General features: G+C 44.2%; 1 protein-coding gene across 1 annotated transcript in view; it reads left to right on the top strand.

The window, feature by feature from the left end:
* The window catches only part of CAPN2 (calpain 2), a 53,371-nt gene that overhangs the window by 17,482 nt on the left and 16,452 nt on the right, over positions 1-19,437 (top strand). The window contains exons 3-13 of the mRNA XM_074989907.1: positions 2,295-2,413; positions 3,873-4,006; positions 5,194-5,362; positions 8,572-8,655; positions 11,456-11,541; positions 12,464-12,538; positions 12,947-13,107; positions 13,950-14,119; positions 15,596-15,607; positions 16,607-16,818; positions 18,854-18,890. Of these exons, the coding sequence (XP_074846008.1) occupies positions 2,295-2,413; positions 3,873-4,006; positions 5,194-5,362; positions 8,572-8,655; positions 11,456-11,541; positions 12,464-12,538; positions 12,947-13,107; positions 13,950-14,119; positions 15,596-15,607; positions 16,607-16,818; positions 18,854-18,890 (1,259 nt within the window). The remainder of the gene's footprint in view (positions 1-2,294; positions 2,414-3,872; positions 4,007-5,193; positions 5,363-8,571; positions 8,656-11,455; positions 11,542-12,463; positions 12,539-12,946; positions 13,108-13,949; positions 14,120-15,595; positions 15,608-16,606; positions 16,819-18,853; positions 18,891-19,437) is intronic.

The following is a 19,437-nucleotide window of genomic DNA, read 5'->3' as shown; positions in this document are numbered from 1 at the left end:
GAGGGAGCCCTGCAGGCCTGGAGGAGCCAAGGAATCTTCTTGCTGACTCAGCAAGGTGAACCAGCATTATCTTTGTAGCGGAAAGATGCAGGGTGCTTGTGATCCCAGCTCTGACTGCATCTTCTTTTTAAATGTGTATTTTGAAGCCAGCTTCATTCATTGCTGTTTTCGTCAACACTAGGCTGAGCCTCACTGAAGGCGTTGCATAATGTACTCCTGGCTGCTGTTTAAAAGTCTCCCTGAACTGGCAATCTCAGTGGAGAGGTGTAGAATCGAATGAGCTCTGGACTGGGAATTACTTTCCCACTCCCAGAAGATGTGTCTCCAGATCAGGACTGAGGCACAGTGGCAGGGCAGTGAGTGCAGATATTTGAAGTGCTACTACCTGTGCTGTGGATTGACTGACTGACAGAACTTCGCTTGTTGGGACTGGCAATCCAGCATCTTTCATCAGAGGGTTTTGTAAAGGCCTCTGTGGTGGCTGCTGTCATGCTGTTGGGACTGGTTCATGTCTGCGGGTGCCAACCTCTAGGCAGACCATCAAAAAATGGAGCAGACACCTCAAACTAATTTTATATTCTACAATTGGACTTCCCAAACCCAGTAACAAAAGTGAACTCCTGAAGCACTGTAACAGCTTTACCATGGAGTCACAGACTGGTGTGCCCAGGGGGATTGTGTGTCTTGCCACCCAGCAAGCTGAACTTAGTGTTAGCTGGTTGCTATGCAACAGAGATCACAAGAGATTCATGTTGCTTCCAGTCCCAAAAGACTAATCACTTGCCCCAGATCAACTGGTACCTCAGATCTCCCACCAAAGGCAACACTGGTAGCTGACCCTAGAGTAAACAGGTTTTATTACCTAGGAAAAAGAAAGTTATTTAGTGGTTAAAGCAGGCAAATGTACATACACAAATGAGAAACAGCCTATGGTTCCAAAAGGTGACAGAGCTATAGTAATCTGTCAGCACTGAATGCCTCTTCAGGCTTACCCAGTTGGACCAAGGGGATCTGTTTCCGTATCTCAGCTCCAGCCCTGTGAGAGTCCAACAGCATGAGACCTAAAAATTTCCTCATTTGCTTTCTCAGTTTCTTTCTGCCACCATTCAAACTGCTGGGATGAGCCCTTTGACACATAGGCTACGTCTACACTAGCCTCAAACTTTGAAATGGCCATGCAAATGGCCATTTCGAAGTTTACTAATGAAGCACTGAAATACATATTCAGCGCTTCATTAGCATGCGGGCGGCCGCGGCACTTCGAAATTGACGCACCTCGCCGCCACGCGGCTCGTCCCGATGGGGCTCCTTTTCGAAAGGACCCCCCCTACTTCGAAGTCCCCTTATTCCCATGAGCAGATGGGAATAAGGGGACTTCGAAGTAGGGGGGGTCCTTTCGAAAAGGAGCCCCATCGGGACGAGCCGCGTGGCGGCGAGGTGCGTCAATTTCGAAGTGCCGCGGCCGCCCGCATGCTAATGAAGCGCTGAATATGTATTTCAGTGCTTCATTAGTAAACTTCGAAATGGCCATTTGCATGGCCATTTCGAAGTTTGGGGCTAGTGTAGACACGGCCATTGTGTCTTTATGGCTGTGAAGGGGTGATTTAATAGTCTTTGTACTGTGGTGTCTTACAATGGCCCATTTAGGTATTCCTGATGGGCAAAAGCTGATCCCTTCTGACAGTGTCAGGCCAAACATTATATTTTTTTTACAGTTATAAAGCAATAATTTAAATATTACCTAATAGCATGTGATAAAGCTATTACAAATGAGAGCAAAGCACGCAGCAACTTACAAGCATTTCATAAAGTCTAAACATAAATTCAATACTCATCTGAACTGTACTAACACTTGGGGAAACAGGCTGGTTTCCAGTAATGAATCTGTGAGTGCTCAGCTGAAGCCTAAAGCCTTGATAAGAGCTAGCATCCAATTTGCATTTCAGTGATGGATCAAGCAATGTTGGTGCAGAAAGTTTGCAATTATTTGTAAAATTTGTCAAACGCATTATTAAAATCTTGGGCTGAGCAGGGCTGTGCATGTTGGCTATTTATTATAGTACACCTCCCTTTCATTAAGAAATGAAGTAAGATTTTCTGTCAGACCCAGGACTTGACCGCCTGTGTAGAGCCTTGAAGGTCTGATCGGTTATGTTGAGTCCCTAAGCTCCTAAGAGAAGTAAAAGCATCAAATGAAGTAGAGGTGATATCCTTTCCTGTCTCTAAGCTTGAGAGAAGCACAAAATTCCTTCATGGTACAAGAACTGAGAGATAACACTTTGATGTATTTGCAGGTGACTGCTGGCTGCTAGCAGCCATTGCGTCTCTCACCCTCAATGAAGAGATTCTGGCCAGAGTTGTTCCCAAAGATCAGAGCTTCCAGGATAAATATGCAGGAATCTTCCATTTCCAGGTACTTGGCTTTTGCCTTTTGCTAAAGAGTCAAACACTGTCAGAATGGAGGGAATTGCCTAGTGTAAATTGATATAGTTCCATTGTTAATGAAACTGCACCAATTTTATACTAGCTGAAGAACTGAAACAGTATATTTTGGTTATTTTGTCTCTTAAAAACTCAGTGGTGTCTGTCAGAGTAGAGCGAGGTTTACATTTCAGTCCTGTAGTGTTCTCCAGATCCATTGTGTAACTCCCACAAAGAGTTACTCTCATGAGTCTGACTCCAAAGAAGAGAAGTGCCTCAGAATAAGATAGGAGTCTTCCAGGGACCCCACCAGACTGATCCTGGACATGGACACGATTATCTGCTTGGAGAGTAAAACAGAAGGAGGTACTTCCAGCCAAGATCATCAGCATGAGTTGACCAGCTGGAGAGTTGCAGAAAAATTTAGATTTCCTCACACTAGGATAAAGGCATTAGCAAACCAGGGCTCTGATGGGAAGTTTCCCCTTGTGATGGGGGTGGAGTGCTTGCTAAGTTAGTACTGTTGTCCTAAGCATGTCCTTCTAAATACTCAGCCAACAGCCCTCTCACTGCTTATCGTAATGCAACCTGAATTAACACTGTTTGTGGTAACTGACATATCCCTCGGTGTCCATGGCAGAGAACCGCAGGCTTGTGGCAAACAAATGTCAAAAGATCCGAGCATGCCAGTTTTTCACAAACTACCTGAAAGCTCATGCTTACCCAAACCCCGAACTTTCCAAACTTTTTGCAGCTTATTCTGCTCTCTCTGACACTGATGTAAATCTGGAGTAAATCCAGTGAATTCAATAGAATCTCATTGGTGTAAAACTGGGGTTAGGGACTCAAAGTTTCCATTCTGAGCTGTTAATCTGATAAAAACAAACTTGCCAGAACTTCCTCCTACCAGTGGATCCGGAAATACCAGGAAAATGTTTTTTTGTGCACTGTTTTGGCTCTGACTCCTCTTTTCCCAAGAGAGCCCAGCTGTGTGAGTTATCCACATCATTTTGAACTTCTGAAAAGTCCCACCCTTGTTCAGGCTGAGGCTCGAATGAAGGATCTGCTTGACTCTTAAATGTATGCAAACTAGTTTATCCATCTCTGCTGGAAATGAAGCAAGAAGAGCTAACAAAATAACCCTAAAGCCCACATGCAGTTGCTAAGTTCCATGATTCGTAGTATTTGTGCTATGTAGTCAGCCATATAACAATACATACTCTACATGCTCAAAGGACAAAAAGCCATGCAAGACTGTTAAAATGAGTTAAAAGCTCAAGAAAGCTGTTAATGAATAGCCAGGCAGAGAACGGGGAGACAAAACCAAGGAGAATAGAAGAGAATGTGAGAGAGGACATGCAGCAAGATAGGTTCTGTCCAGGGCATGGCTGTGTAACCCATGCACAGGACAGTCATCAGCAACCAGCTCCTTTTTATTCTCTCTCTTTCAGTTCTGGCAGTATGGAGAGTGGGTGGATGTTGTTGTTGACGACAGGCTGCCTTCCAAAAATGGGGAGCTGCTCTTCGTTCACTCGGCAGAGGGGAGCGAGTTTTGGAGTGCTCTGCTGGAGAAGGCCTATGCCAAGTAAGTGAAGAGCCAATTTTTAAATCAAAAGAGACTTCTTCCTTTCTGCTTCACTTTTGTGACCTCCTCATGCCCATTTTAGTATCTGGTAGAGTATCTGTCTTATAGCTGGAACTATCCGGAGATGGAGTCAAACTAATTAGTCTTCTAAAACTTCTACATGGACTCTGTCTATTGATTGTATAAGGTGTGTTTGTGACAGATGCTATAAGCTGTAGCTGAAAATGCTAATATTGGTGAATTATTCTGAGACCCAAGCTTTTCTCTGTACAGCGATCCCTCAAAATGCACGATTTTGAGTAGCACTTAACTCACATTAATGCGAGTTAAGTGCAACTCAAAATCCTGCTCCCTGCAGTCCTGGTTTAATCCCCCATGTGCGGCTCTGGCTCTCATACCCCCTTACCCCAGCACAGCTCCAGCTCAACCCCCGCAGGGTCACATAGCCCTGGCCCACTGCCAGGCTTAATCCTTCCCAATTGCCCCCCAAAACCCCAGGACTTACCTTACAAAAGGAGATCCAGGTGCTCCTGCTGCTTCCCCAGCCATGAAGCATGTGTTCTACGGGGGGGTAGAAATGTGCCCCCCCCACCCCAGTTATGCAGAATTTGAGTTATGCGAGGGTGTGTAGGAATGCAACCCTCACATAACTCAAGGGACTACTGTACCTTGTTTCTGGTGGCTCTGGGGAACGCATAGTGTTCCGGTCCAGCGTGTACAAACTTCTGATTCATGGTGAAGACACCAAAGTCTGATGTACCAGTCTCAGGAAGGACAGAAAGAAATTCTTGCATCTGTTATTGGGAACCTTAGCCTGAATTTACAGAGCCAGATAGTTGATTTCAGTTAAGAATCAAGGTCACTGTCCTTGAGGTCTAGTTTCTATATCAAACTTGGAAGCAGAGGGAGTGTGAGATTTCTGCATGCATCTTGAGCTTATGTAACTTGCATGTTTTGGCATTGCAACACATGTTCGTGACATTCAGCATGTTGGTTCCTGTGTTGGACTTTAATGTCATGAAGAAGTGGGAAAGATATAGAATGAATTCTCAGCTGTTCTAAATTGTTATAGCTGCATTGACATCAGTGGAACTCCCTTAACTTCAGTTTACTAATGATAATTTATAACTGATGAGGAGCAGACTCAGAAAAAATAAAAGTAATTGTCCTAATGCCCTTTTGTGCAGGGTGAATGGATCCTATGAAGCTCTCTCTGGGGGAACTACCACTGAAGGCTTTGAGGATTTCACTGGTGGGATTGCAGAATGGTACGAGCTACAAAAGGCACCACCCGACCTGTTCAAAATCATTCAGAAAGCTCTTCTAAGAGGTTCCTTACTTGGATGCTCTATTGATGTAAGTCAGTCCAGCTCTCTACCTGATGGTCAAGATCCTTTTTGGCAGGAGTAGATAGGTAGCTATCAGCATATTGCTATGCTCAGTCACTACACAGCTCTGGGAATTTTCTACTCCTGCAGTTAGCTCAGGGAGGCCTCATGTCCTCTATTTGATAACTAAATGATTGGCACAGGAGTATTGCAGGCAATGCAATAAATGCTGTGGGGTTCAGATCACAGAATATGCAAAACTCAGCCATTATTGATCAGTGTTTTAGTTTTAAGAAAAGCCAGAGTTCATTTTTTTTCTCTGCAGCTAGAAGAATAATGTATTAACTCTTCTGATATTCTCAGATTGCATGGGAATTGGATATAATGGTATTGAGTATTCTGCATCCTTGCTTTCCACTGTGCATCAATGCCCTGAACAGGTTAAATAAATCCTCCTGAGCTGGCAGAAAGTTATTCCTGTCCCTGGATTTTGGGAAAAAAGAAATGTCAGAATACTTAGGCAGGGATCCCAGAATTGTGCTGCTAGCAATGATTATTGCAGAGATGGGACTACAGCCATTAGCATTGCAGAAATCTCTACCTTATTGCTGCAGAAATCATTCCTAAGTGGTGCATGAAATCTAGGCTAAAAAAAAAGGAAGCAAGATACATTGACAGTATTTCAAATATAGCTTTAATAGAGTACACCCACTGCCATATCTGTCATCGTGCATTTTAGCTGTATATAAACAAAAGAGAGAGCTTCAGTGCTGCCTAAAACATACACCCCTAATTAACACTAAGTAAAGAATATCTAAAGGATATAGTCCAGTAGAAAAAGCCCTAAAGACGAGGAGGATTGAGCTGGAATATGTATCTTAAGTATCCTAGATTGATTGATTGTCTAAGTGTGAAGAACTGTATGCCTACTATGTGTTGACAGTTTGGTGGCCATCAATTCTTTTAGGCTATGTCTATACTAGGCTAAGAAAGCTGACCACAAATAGAGGAAGTCTCGAGAACATGAACTGTGTGGGAAGACTGAAAGAACTGGGCTTGTTTAGTTTAGAAAAGAGAAGAGGGGATGTGACATGACAGTGGTTTTCAAGTACCTTAAAGAGGGTTACAAGGAGGAAGGAGAAAAATTGTTCTCCTTGGCCTCTGAGAATAGGACAAGGAGCAATGGGCTTAAACTGCAGCAAGGGAGGTTTAGATTAGACATTAGGAAAAACTTCTTAACAATCAGGGTGGTTAAACACTGGAATAAATTACCTAGGGAGGTGGTGGAATCTCCATCACTGGAGATTTTTAAGAGCTGGTTAGATAGGTATACACTTGTTGGGGATGGTCTAGAATGGTGCTTGGCCCTTCTGAGAGGGCAGGGAACTGGACTGTATGACCTCTAGAGGTCCCGTCCAGTTCTAGTGTTCTGTGATTCTACGCAATTTTGGCTATGCCAATTGCATAGCTAAAATCGACGTATCTTCACTCGGCTAACTTGTCTGTGTGTACTGGGAAGGTCAATGGAAGAGTTTCCCCTTTGACCTCCCTTACTCCTCATGAGACAGTACAGGGAGATGTCCCATGAGGAGTACATGGATCGACTGTGACCCCTTGAGAATTCGATTTTGTTTGTGCATAATAGATGCGTAAAATTAAACCGTGGAAGATTGACCCTGAGCAGGTCAGTCTTCCATGGTAGTGTAGATGTAGCCTTAGGGATCATGATGCGGGGTTTAAGTGGGAGGGTAAATAGTTTTAAAACCTGCATTCACAACATAAATCCCAAATATTTCCTCCAAATTTTAGTTAAAGACACATAAGAAAGGAGGGGAACTTCAAAAGGGGGAAAATAGCTTACTCATGGCGGTGCACTTCCCTACAAAGAATTTCCCTGCATTGTCTAGGTCCTGTTTTTCTAGCATGCAGCCTGATAAGCATCTGGGTTTCTGCCCCAGAATGATCTAGGTTTTCTAGTCTCGTAGCTGGGAAGAGAGAGAATCTATAAACTGAGCTCCTTTTGTTAAAAGGTGCTAGAGAAGTGTAAAGTTTCTTAAATACTTCAATTAGTTCAGCCTCAGAAAGCCCTGAGAGATAGGGAAACATTCTCTGCATTGTACAGAGTAGGAATCTGATGCTAAACAACGTACCCAAGATTATGCAGCAAATTGGTTGCAGAGCACAAATCAGAACCCAGGAATCCTGATTTCAGTGCTCTGAGGAGCACACTAGATTAGGTACCTTAAACAAAAAATAAGAGATTTGCAGCCAAGCCCTTTTAAGACCACATAGCTTGTGTATAAACAGCTTTTGAATGAGAATGAATGTTCATTGTGCGCAGCAAGTTGCACTGTATCCTGGAATGCAAACTCTTGCCTCCGTGGTTCTTCTAAGCCTTGCCATTTTGACAATCAAGGTTCCAAATGCTACCTCTGCAAAACCTGTGTTACGCTGCATTGCACTGAAATGTACATCTGTGATATTCATAGCATATACCATGACCTGTGATTCTGTAGCAAATCAGTGGCCAGTCATACCTTTGTTTGTGCCTATGCACACCTGTGGGCACTGGGAACTTCATGTCACGTCTAGAAGTAAACTCTTTCCCTGCAACAGAAGCTTTCTGCAATCTCCTGGAGAATGTGTGTCAGATGTCCACTATATGGCACACTGAGTTTAGATTTCATTTACTAGAATGCTCTGGGACACACATACATTAAAAGCTCTGGTTAGACACACCCAATTGGTCCTCCTAGTATTCCGGTGCAGCAGCTAAACTATTCCTCCACAGGGGCTTTATGAAAGCAGTAACTCAAGGGTCAGCAACCCCCGGCACAGGTGCCTAGAGTGGCACACAAGCTGATTTTTATCGGCATTCAAGACAGAAGCTCAGCCCTGCCCCTCCTCTCCCATGCATCCAGGAGCTTGCTCAAAGCCACGTCGGCCGCAGATTAACCAAAGATTGGCTAGTGCTTCTGAGGAATCTATGTTTCTATGAATGGTACCAACCACCACCTAAACAGTAAAGCTCTGCATCTTAGTTTATTAATGAATCTGTTGTTAAGTACAGGTATTTAGTGACTTTTAAAAGTATCACTGGCACTCAGATTGTACATAGAGGACAAAAGGTCAGATTTCGGCACTCCACCTTGGAAAGGTTGCTGTCTGCTGCTGTAACTTCTCATGTCCTCAGACTTGCAGGCAGCTAAGCACCCCTGAATTGCTCTGTGCTTTCAGATCACAAGTGCCGCTGAGACAGAGGCAGTCACTTCTCAGAAGCTAGTCAAAGGCCATGCATACTCTGTAACAGGAGCTGAAGAGGTAACCTTGCTCACATTGTTCACAGCTTGTATTTGTCTGCTGCCCTGCTTGCTTGTGTCATAGCTCACTCCTGGTTGGTTTGTTTGTTTGTTTTAACCTTTTAGATAGGTTGAACGTTTTCTGTCAGCTGTTCTTTTGATGGAAAATTGGGTTTGATTTTGTGGCAATTTTCACAAACATGTCTGTTTTCCGTGGCAACCTTCAGCATTTTGTTGAAAAAACAGAAAACTTTACAGCTGAAAGGAAAAATTTGGCAAGAAATATTTTATACCAACTCCCTCCCATTTTCTTCCCATTACTACCTTTGCAGTGAGTGCCCAGTACTGAAAACTGGTGGCTCCACTGCCCTCTTGTGGTTAAGTATCAGAGAGGTAGCTGTGTTAGTCTGTAGCTTCAAGAATAACAAGAAGTCTTGTGGCATCTGATGAAGCGAGCCTTTGCCCACGAAAGCTTATGCTCCAAAATATCTGTTAGTCTCTAAGGTGCCACAAGACTTCTTGTTGTTCTCTTGTGGTTAAATTACCTCTCAGACGTTTACAGTATGCAAAACTTTTAACATCCCTTATTAACTGAATGCTCTTCTTATTAAAGAAAAATACTAAAACAATGTGCAGTGCACAAAACTGGGTGCAGAGGATAAAGCTGTTGCATTCTCTCTGCCTTTGAAGCTATTAGCCATTCTGCATTGTTCTGTTCCTCCATGGATTGGAACAAAAACGCAGTCATGTAGGACTTTAAAGACTAACAGAATTACTTTTTAGGTGATGAGCTTTTGTGGGACAGACTCAGTTCTTCATATCTGAAGAAGTGGGTCTGTCCCACAAAAGCTCATCACCTAATAAATTATTTTATTAGTCTTTAGAGTGCTACATGACTGCTTTTTTTGTTTTGGTAGAATACAGACTACCATGGTTCTCTCTCAGTTACTATTCTCCCTGGATTGGCATCACTCAGATGATATGCAGAGCCTCACACAGAACCTCAAATGCACCATCTGCAAACAGCTGGGTTGTTTTCCAATGCAATGTTAACGGACTGGGGACAGAAAGGCGCGTTCTCCCCAGTCATCATGCAGGAGAACTTTCCCTTTGTTTTAGGCTTACTGACTTACAGCCTTTGGGATTTACATTTTGAAAGTGTTATGCTACATTGTCCTGTTGCCTCTTGATAATCTTGGGGCCTGACATGGCGAACTGGCAATATTGAGAGTTCCCAATGGGCGTTTTAAGCCTAGCACTCTGTACTGGGTGTGATTATTACCATACCTGGAGTAATGAGGCAGTTCAGAGAGCAGCAGGATGTGCAGGTGAGAGAGAAGAATGCACACACCAGGGAATGGCCTCTGCATCTCGGGGAATAGCTGTCCACTGGAGGGACTGATGATCTCACTCTGTGAGAGATATTTATCTGTGTAAGAGAAGGTGGAACTGCCTGGCTCAGTAAAGGAAAGATGGAAGAGAATAGAAAAGAAGCAGACAGATCATGGAAACACGGGGCGCCTTTCCACTGAAAGGGTCAGGCTTCTATTAATTACTCCTGAACAATGTTCCCTTTAATCTTTTCCACCCATGTGTGGATTTTTCCATCTGTGTGGGGAATAAATTTGTGTGCACCAAGGCATGTGCATGTGCACCACCAGTGGAAACAAAAAGCCAGCTGTGGGTGCTCTGCTAATCCGCTGGGCGGCACTGGAATCTCTCCTGAGCAGCCGCACAAGCACTCAGCTGACAGGGAACACGGCTCCTGAAATGCTCCTGCCCCTCAAATGAAAGTGCTGATGCTCCCTGCCAAGCTGCAGCCAGGCTGATGAAGCTAAATGGGAATTGGCAGCAAGTGGGATTGCAGCTAGCCTTCGACAGTTGGCTCTCTCTCTCCCAGTGAAGGGAGTCAGTGGAGAGTTGTTCCTTTCCTGACTCTCACGTTAAAAATGCTGAGCCAGGCTTCAGAAATCTGTGCAGATTTCCTACTGGGTGTTTCATTTCAGACCAGCCCCCTTACCCGTCTCGGGCCTCCCTCACACCAGTAAGCCCCATGTGCTTCTCTGTACTGTTTCACCTACTGCATGCACGGTGCTCGAGAGAAAGCATGTCCATGTTCTCAGCTTCAAGGTGACACACCCTATAATTTCCTAGTTCCGGTGACTCCTGGGCTGCCCCAAAATAACCTTGGTTTCCCGTTGGGATTTTAAAAGTTCCAAGGGTTCCTAACCCTGATAAGTGTGCAGGGTTAGGAAGCCTCCACCAGGCACTGCAGTGTTGGTGTTGGCACTGCCAAGGCCCACAGCATGTGTGGTAAGGAAAGAGCATGTGGCATTTTTTTACAAGAACAGGAATGCTCACCCCAGTGTCCTCTGTCTAGTCAGTTGCAAGTCTGTCTCTGGATGTGGGGCTCAGATGGGTGGGGTTGGAATGTGCCATTCGTATTCAGGTGCATTTTAGAGTAAAACCACATGGTAGGGATTGGTCTGTGTAGTGAATAACCACAGGTTGCCTCTGCAGCTCCACTTGTCACTAAACCTGTTAGATGTGTCATTCTTCCAGCACAAAAATTATTTTGGTTGCTCCCAAGCGTTCAAATATTTGATGTGCATGCACTTTAAATCTCCTGTCTGTTTCCATTAGGTAATCAGAGTTTATCCAAAGTTAATGTGTCTTTATACCTCTGCTTACATAACCAGGTACAAAATTATATTGCTAAGGAATGGGGTGCAAGTATTTCAACCACTGTGCTTTCTGCCATATTCAATTGCAAAACAGGTTCCTCTGTAACTTAGCTCCTTCTGCATTTCTAATCCCATCAGGTGAACTGCCGAGGAAGCATGCAAAAGCTGATCAGAATCCGAAATCCCTGGGGGGAAGTGGAGTGGACTGGAAAATGGAATGATAAGTGAGTTAAAGATGTAGAGGACTTTTACATTGTAAAAGGGTGTTCATCTGGTGATGGCTAAATTCCCCCTGGGAACTGCATTCTATCTACCTGACATTACCCCGAAGTGAAAATTGGACCCTGTTCTCCATGCTTTCTATCCTAAACTGTTGTGTGGTGTGGTGTTGCTTTGTGCTGTTCAAAAGGACCATAGCATTTCTCACCCAGACGTTACAGTATGTTCTGCTCTCTTTATAAAGCCTGTTGTAACACACTTTCAGGTACATGATAGTATTTTGCCTACTCTATAAATCCGTGTGTCACTTCTACCTCACATAAATCTCTAAAGCCTTAGATCCCAATATGGTCTTCCACAGAGAAGATGCTCTATTTTCAGGAAACCCCCTATTTGTCAAGAATTTAATAACTTTACAAGGAACTTAACATTTGCAGATAGCATCTCTGTATTTTGAGGGTATCTTCTGTGTGCCAGTTCCTCGTTTTCCTAAAGTTAGTCCACTCATAGGACAGTTTAAATTAACTGTCATTCTTAAAAACACTGTGCTAAGTTTTTCAAAAGTACCTATTGAGTTTAGGTACCTCCATTTTTATGTCCAGACGTGAGACACCACACAGGAGCCTGATTTGCAGGGGACAGGCAGGTACTTCCATTTTCTTGAATTCAGGCACCTTTAAGTCATGGCAAGCTGGTGTAGTGAGACACCCCAAATCACTAGTTACTTATGAAAATTTGTACAGGTAAGTGATCTAAATTGTTACCATGCTCCACAGAGTTTGGGTATTCTGCTGAGCTGGGCACAGTTGCATATTTTAATCACACGGCACCCCAGAGAGCTAAGAGACATCATCAAAGTCACTGCATTAAGGATGGGCTTTGAACTACCCTTTGACAATTAAGTAAACTCCCACGTGTATGTTCTAGCTGCCCAAACTGGAATAGCGTCGCTCCCGAGGTGAGAGACCGATTGACCAGGAGACATGAGGATGGAGAATTTTGGTAAGAAGCCGTGGGGTTTTTAACAGCAGGGGAGATGGACTGATTGTTTTCCTTCATTTTTGAACATGAAGTACCTGTAGCCAACAAACAGTGACCTGGATAAATGGGCTTGGGGATAACATGGAAGCTCACTGCTATCTGCAAACCTGGCAGAGATGTAACCTATCCCATTGGATGTGGGGCCCCGGATCCAGATCATCAGAAATTTGATGGATTGGTGAAGTGGCGCTATAATCAGTGGGGGAGCAGTTTTAATAATATAATGCTGGATAGAGCACCTCAACACCTTGCTCAACAATTGTAGCGTCAGGTCATAACTAAAGTTATGAGAGGGAGGATTAGGATAAGCAGCATGTGGAAAAGTTTCCCATTCTAAGCAGGGTTTGTCTGTGGCATTGCCCTTCACAGGATGTCATTCAGTGATTTCCTGAGACATTACTCCCGCGTGGAGATCTGTAACCTGACTCCGGACACGCTGATGAATGAAATATACAAGAAGTGGAGCCTGACCAAGCTAGATGGGAGTTGGAGGCGTGGTTCCACTGCTGGGGGTTGCAGGAATTACCCAAGTAAGACCTCTGACGTGCCACTTCTGCATTCACAGAAAATAGACGTGGACTTATCCTAGCTAGGATCTCCTTAGGGCATGTGGAGTGCCATAAAATCCCCTCGGTTGAGGCAGTCATAGCTTCCACTAAACACCCATTTAATCTGGATAGTTGCTCTTGTCTTAGTTCATTCCTTGTTTAAAACTCTCAAGGAGGGCGCAGGCCTAGGGGCACAGTAGGAGGGGGGCCCATCATCTCACCCCTGGAAGTCGGGGGTGGGGCTTAGTAGTAGTCAACGATGTCACCCCCCCACACACACACATGCTCCCTCAGTGGGCCTGGAAATAGCCCCTGCCAAACAGCTGCTAGATTCTTTCTCCAGGGCGTTGTCTAGACAGGGAGCTATGAACTAATGGTCTAAGCACAGTACTGGCCCCCAGGGAGTTGGGGTAGGGTCATCCTGGTTCTCACACTGACTTATTTTGTGACTTTGGGCAAATCCCTTCAACCAATGTTTTCAGGTATCCACCAAGCAGGGGCACCCCAGCGATGGAGTGCTCATCTTAAGACACCTAGAACCTGATTTTTTTTTCCAGAGGTGCTGAGTCCTCCAGAACTCCCACTGAATTCATAGGAAATTGGGCTCAGTGGGAGCTGTAGGTGCTGATTGTCTCTGCAACTCAGACCACTTGTACAGGGGCATAAATCAGGACATTGTGGCTGTTCTTTATGCACCCAGGTTTGAAACTTTAGCTGTAGATCTTTAAGCACAGGTCCACACTAGAGTGTGTGCAGAGAAAAGTCAGAATGGGATGGTTTCAGGAAGGCTCTGAGTGATTTCTATCCCAAACTCTCTCTCTCAGATACTTTCTGGATGAATCCGCAGTATTTGATTAAGCTGGAGGAAGAAGATGAGGATCCTGATGATCCTGAGAAGGGCTGCACCTTCTTGGTTGGCCTGATGCAGAAGCACCGCAGGAGGCAGAGGAAGATGGGAGAAGATATGCACACCATCGGCTTTGGAATCTATGAGGCAAGGAGATCAATGCACATGTACACGCAAGTTTTTTGAGGAGAAGAAAATAGAAAATGTTCCCAGAACGTCACAAAAGGGGAAGATTGTTGTCTTTTTCCCTACTTGCTATTGCTTCAGGATCAGGACACACAGTCGTTTGCTGCAGTGCCCATCCAGTACCGGTCTCATCCATTCTGAGTGCCAGTTGCTGAACACCTTTGGTGTACAGGAGCAGGAAAGGGGTTGAGCACTTAAAAGCAGAAATCCATTCTGGCTTCCACTCATGTCAGCCTTTCAGTTGATCAAATCAGGGTGTGTGGTGACAGGCTGGCAGTGATTTTTGTCACGGGATAAACCATTTGTCAGGCATCAGGGCTGTTGTGATAAAGATCAGCCCAGGAGCAAAATCACTACAAGTATGTGTAAGACTCGCTGGAGTGAAGGACTGTACACAAAGTGGCTAGCATCTGTTTCCTAAGGAACACACACAGGCTCACTGGTACTTATTTTAGGCATAGTAGTCTCATCCAGGGCTTAGTTCCCCAAATTCTAGTCCCAGGTGTGCACCAAGTCTGCTGTATGGGCTTGGGCAAGTAACTTAACTGCTTTCTGCCTCCACTTCCAAGGCTGGAAAATAGATGTCACACATGGGCTCCCTCTGGGTCTTGTGAGGCATAAAGCAAGTTGAAATTCTCTTAAGAAAGTTGCTAGACTGAGTGCAGGATTGTACTAATTATTGTAATGCCAGTCAACGAACAGCCTGGACCCACTCCTGAATGTTTTGTGGGGGATAGCAAGCAGCTGTTCTACAGATTTGTGTGCAAATCCCAGAGGAAGAACATTGACCTGGGTGCAGCTTGGAACCTCCCACTGTTTGAGAAGGTTGAATCCTTGGCAGTTTCATGCCAAGGCAAGGGAGCCAAAACCAGCAGTATTCCTGATTCCTTTCAGTAACATGGGGAACAAGGAGATGAAATGACCCAGGTTGGATGTGCAAACTGAGTGTGTCCCATGGATACCTACAATGGAGCCAGCACTTGCTCACCTTTGATGTAATGCGTCAGCTTACAGAGAATACAGTACCCAACGCGATGTGAGAGGTCCTCCGCTCAAATCGTAACAGCACTGCATGATGGCATCTGTAGTCTCCGAAAGATGTATTGCCTTTTGAAGAAGGTGGTGACTCCTAATGGCTCCATTATATACAGATTATGTGCAGATCTCAGGGTCCTGGCAAGTTGCCACACAGCCCTCAGTTAGATAAAGCTTAGGTGCTCCACTTTAATACAAAACCACAAAGAATATACCTCAGCTATCAGTAATGTGCATAGTCCTGTCTCTTGACGTGTGTTATACCAGCTATGTAGCGGGGAGTGTCAGCAGAAAAATGTCATGATTTTGGATAATAGTAATATAAGTATCAACGAACAGCTTTGCTGGTTTTCATACAGAGAATGAATGAGTAACTTGTGTCTCTTTCTGCTTTTTCTGCAGCTCCCCTCACAGGTATGTAATGAACATTTTTTCTTTCCTCCATTCTCGATGGTTAATGTTCACTGATGGGGTTTAATGGGATGACTGAAGAAAGGCCACTGGACAGACAATGTTGATCTTGCTAAGTGTATAAGCAAATGTTTGAGGCCCCAATTTATTTGTTTCTGTTGTATTGCTGCTCTGCACTTGTATACCATTTTTGTTTCTATTTCTATTTTCTCAGGGTTGTACAGGATTCAGATTTGGTACAAAAATATTCCAAATAAAAATTTCTTATTGTCTGTCTTTGTTTCTCTCTCTTTGTCAATTGCATCTAATTAATACAAGCCTGGGCTTTTTTATATTAAGACCGTATTTGAGGGTAGTTGTAACAGGATAGTGTCCAGGGGATCAAACAGCTCCTAAGGTTAGGCTGTGTTGTCCTAAATCAGTGTACACCGTAACTTGGATAATATTAAGATATACACACCACATTACCAGAGAAAGAGACCCTTAGACATCCCTGGCTTTCCAGGTGGCAGTGAATGTGAAGAAAAGGACGTAGCACTTTGCTTTAATGTTCTAAATATTTTGCCAGATTTCTCCCAAACTATGTAACATCTATAGAACTTGGCAGCCCAAAGGTTTTATTGATCCTCATTTGGGATGACCTGTGTAATGTGCACCAGCCCTGAAACTCCTGTGTGAGATGACAATTGCAAGCTCACACTAATGGCACCCATATACCATTCTGAAAGCAGTCAAGTAGCACTTTAAAGACTAGCAAAATGATTTATTAGATAATAAATAATAAACCATTTTGCTAGTCTTTAAAGTGCTACTTGACTGCTTTTTGTTTTGATAGTGTATAGACTAGCACGGCTCCCTCTCTGTTACAATATACCATTCTGTTGTTTCTTCTCTCTTCTAATTCTGTAGTATTGCTCTTTACCCAAGTGAAGAAGGGTAACATGTTACTGTTCTGTGTTTGGCTTCTCTCTGAACTGAAATAACTCTGTTTGTTTGAATAAGTTTTCTGGCCAGACAAATGTTCATCTGAGCAAAAACTTCTTCCTGACGAGCAGAACCAAAGAAAGATCGAACACCTTCATCAACCTCCGAGAGGTGCTAAATCGATTCAAACTGCCACCAGGAGAATATGTCATTGTTCCATCCACTTTTGAACCCAACAAGGATGGAGATTTCTGCCTCCGAGTCTTCTCTGAAAAGAATGCAGATTCACAGTACGTAGCCACTGCACCTTCTTTCACCTCTTTATGGTAATCCAGAAGTATGACCCCAATACATCTGATGTCTCTGAGGGACAGGATGGACCTGAGGATTGCTAATGGGATCCCCTTAAATTTAGAATGATAAAAAAATTGCTCATGCAACAACTCCGCTGTGGCCCATGTCAAAGGAGCTTGTGGCGTAATTCCATTTCCCTGGGGGCAGGTATCCACATTAAAGGAAAAATCTCACAACCACTGAAGTCCTTTTCTGGGAGGCCAGGGTCAAAGGCACCAGGGCATCTGAATTACCCTCCAATCTCTAGTGGTGGTTCCTTCTGGTAAGGAGGTAGGACTATTTGCTGGGCAGCATGCAGAAGATTCTTCTTGTTGTTAATCGTATTTATCACAGCAGCCAGGGTCCTACCAGCATCAGCCCCACTGCACCTGGTGCTATCAAAGCAAAATAGTGTACAGCTTTGCCCTCAAATAGTCGAGGCAGACAACCTGTAAGGGAAAGGGAAGTAACATACCCATGCAAGCAGAGAGATCAGTGTGATTGTTGCCAATGCCACATGAGTTCCACGGTTTGCAAAGGCAGCTTAGTTAGCTCAATGGAAAGACATGGAAAGGGAGTGGCGAGGGGCAGAGAGCTGATGAGATGAGGAAGAGAGCTCTAGGGCGGATGTGAAGACTGAGGTGAAGTGTGTATGGATTCCCCTTCTCTTGCACTGGATGAGTCTTCAGTTTCCATGGCTGTCTGTTAAATTCACCTCCTAACCAAACCACCCATGTCTTACTGAAACCAACAGGGCCTAGCTAATGCAAGACTATCTTTGTCCTTCACGCAAACCATGCACTTAACAAAACAAACCAGCAATCCTGTAGCACTTTAAAGACGAACAAAATAATTTATTAGGTGATGAGCTTTCATGGGACAGACCCACTTCTTCAGGTCTGGAGCTAGTGCTGCACTTAACCATCCAGATGAGAGTCTGGGAAGACAGAGCATCACCTGAATTCCATTTTCCTCTTTAGCACAGGATTGAATGCAACCCATTGCCAATTACTTCTGTCCACCAGAGATGAGAGGTCTAATTAAGCATAGTGGAAGGTGATGGGTAGACTTTGTGTTGTGCCAGGCAGTGTAGGCACTGCGTATCAAGCAGTAACCCTCTGAGTCTTAAGTGTTAAAGAAAGCACCAGATAATAGCAAGCTAGACTCTGACACATGAAAATGTTAAATCTTAAAGCCCAGTTGCAGGACTAGTGCCCACAAATGGATACAATTAGTCATGAGCTCACACCTTTGCAGTCTTGCTGAGAAGAGGCCCAAGGAACTAGCCCAGAAGGCTGATTATTCTAGACATAGTAGGCTATGATCTGAAGCAGTGGGTCTGTCCCACAAATAAATTATTTTGTTAGTATTTAAAGTGCTACATGACCACTGTTTTTGTTTTTATTTGAGACATGTATATTACATGGCCACCTGTTCAACCCCGTGCTCAAAGCAAGACCAACACCCAACTAAATCATCTCACTTTACTTCTCTAAGCCATGCACCTCCAACACAGATTTTATCACCCAGTAATATCTCTGAGATAAGGAAGTTAATAGATATGAATCTGATGCGACATTACCAGGAGATAAAATCTATGTTGGAGATCAGACTGGAGGATCAGACTGGTTTATTCTGCCCTTAAAAATGAACCTCTCTGAATCTATAAGACCAACATGGGCATTACATGGCTTGTAAAAGTAAAGTGTTTTGTGACATGGAATGATCTAAAAACTATTCCAGTTATGACAACATAATGTTAATGGCACTGGTGTGCTTGAAAGTCAATTTCTGTGGGTGGTCATCCACAAAATTCACTGAGCCTTGGCCTCTATTGTTGTTGTTCATTTTCAGTTAATATTTGAATAGGTTTTTCTAGTATTTTGTAAAGCCATATTACAGGAGTCAAAACGAGTAATGACGTAAAGCTTCTGCTTAAGCATGCTGGTTTATGTTTTGTTTTTGTTTTAACATCAGTCCTTATCTCTCTAGGATCGTTGACGATGAAATTGAGGCCAACATTGATGAGGTATATCTTTTCCTTCCTCCCCCTTAATCTTGCTAACTGCGGTGAGCCTATCACGGACAGAACTTAATAATTAAGCGTATATTTCTGTCACAGAGGTCAGAGATTCTGTGACTTTCCAGGACTAATTCTGGGGAAGGGCTGGAGCAGCTGTTGGACCCAGGACTGCCAGAGCAGCAGCCTCAGGGCTGAAGCAGCACCTGAGGTTGTGGCAGTCAGCCCCTGCTGTAGGAGTGGCGCCAGGCTGGAATTTGTCCCTCATTTACGAAAAATGCCGGTGACAGAATCTTACCCTTATTGATTGATCATACTTTTTTTCCCATTTATCTGAATGCAGGGGGTCCTGACAGAAGTGCTGGGTCCCTGGGCAAGGTGGGGGGATTTATCTCTCACAGAAGGGGTGGGGCCTCCGGTGAAAGGGATGGAGCAGCCAGCCCTCAGCTCAGCACCTGCTTCCACACCCCCGCAAGCCAGCTAACCTTCAGAGCCGCCTGGCATGTGCCCCACAGCACTCCAATGGTGATTTAAAGGTCCTGGGGCTCTGGTGGCC

The sequence above is a fragment of the Carettochelys insculpta genome, chromosome 3 (genome assembly GCF_033958435.1).
Source record: "Carettochelys insculpta isolate YL-2023 chromosome 3, ASM3395843v1, whole genome shotgun sequence".
Taxonomy (NCBI): domain Eukaryota; kingdom Metazoa; phylum Chordata; order Testudines; family Carettochelyidae; genus Carettochelys; species Carettochelys insculpta.
This window is presented reverse-complemented; position numbering and strand designations above follow the sequence as displayed.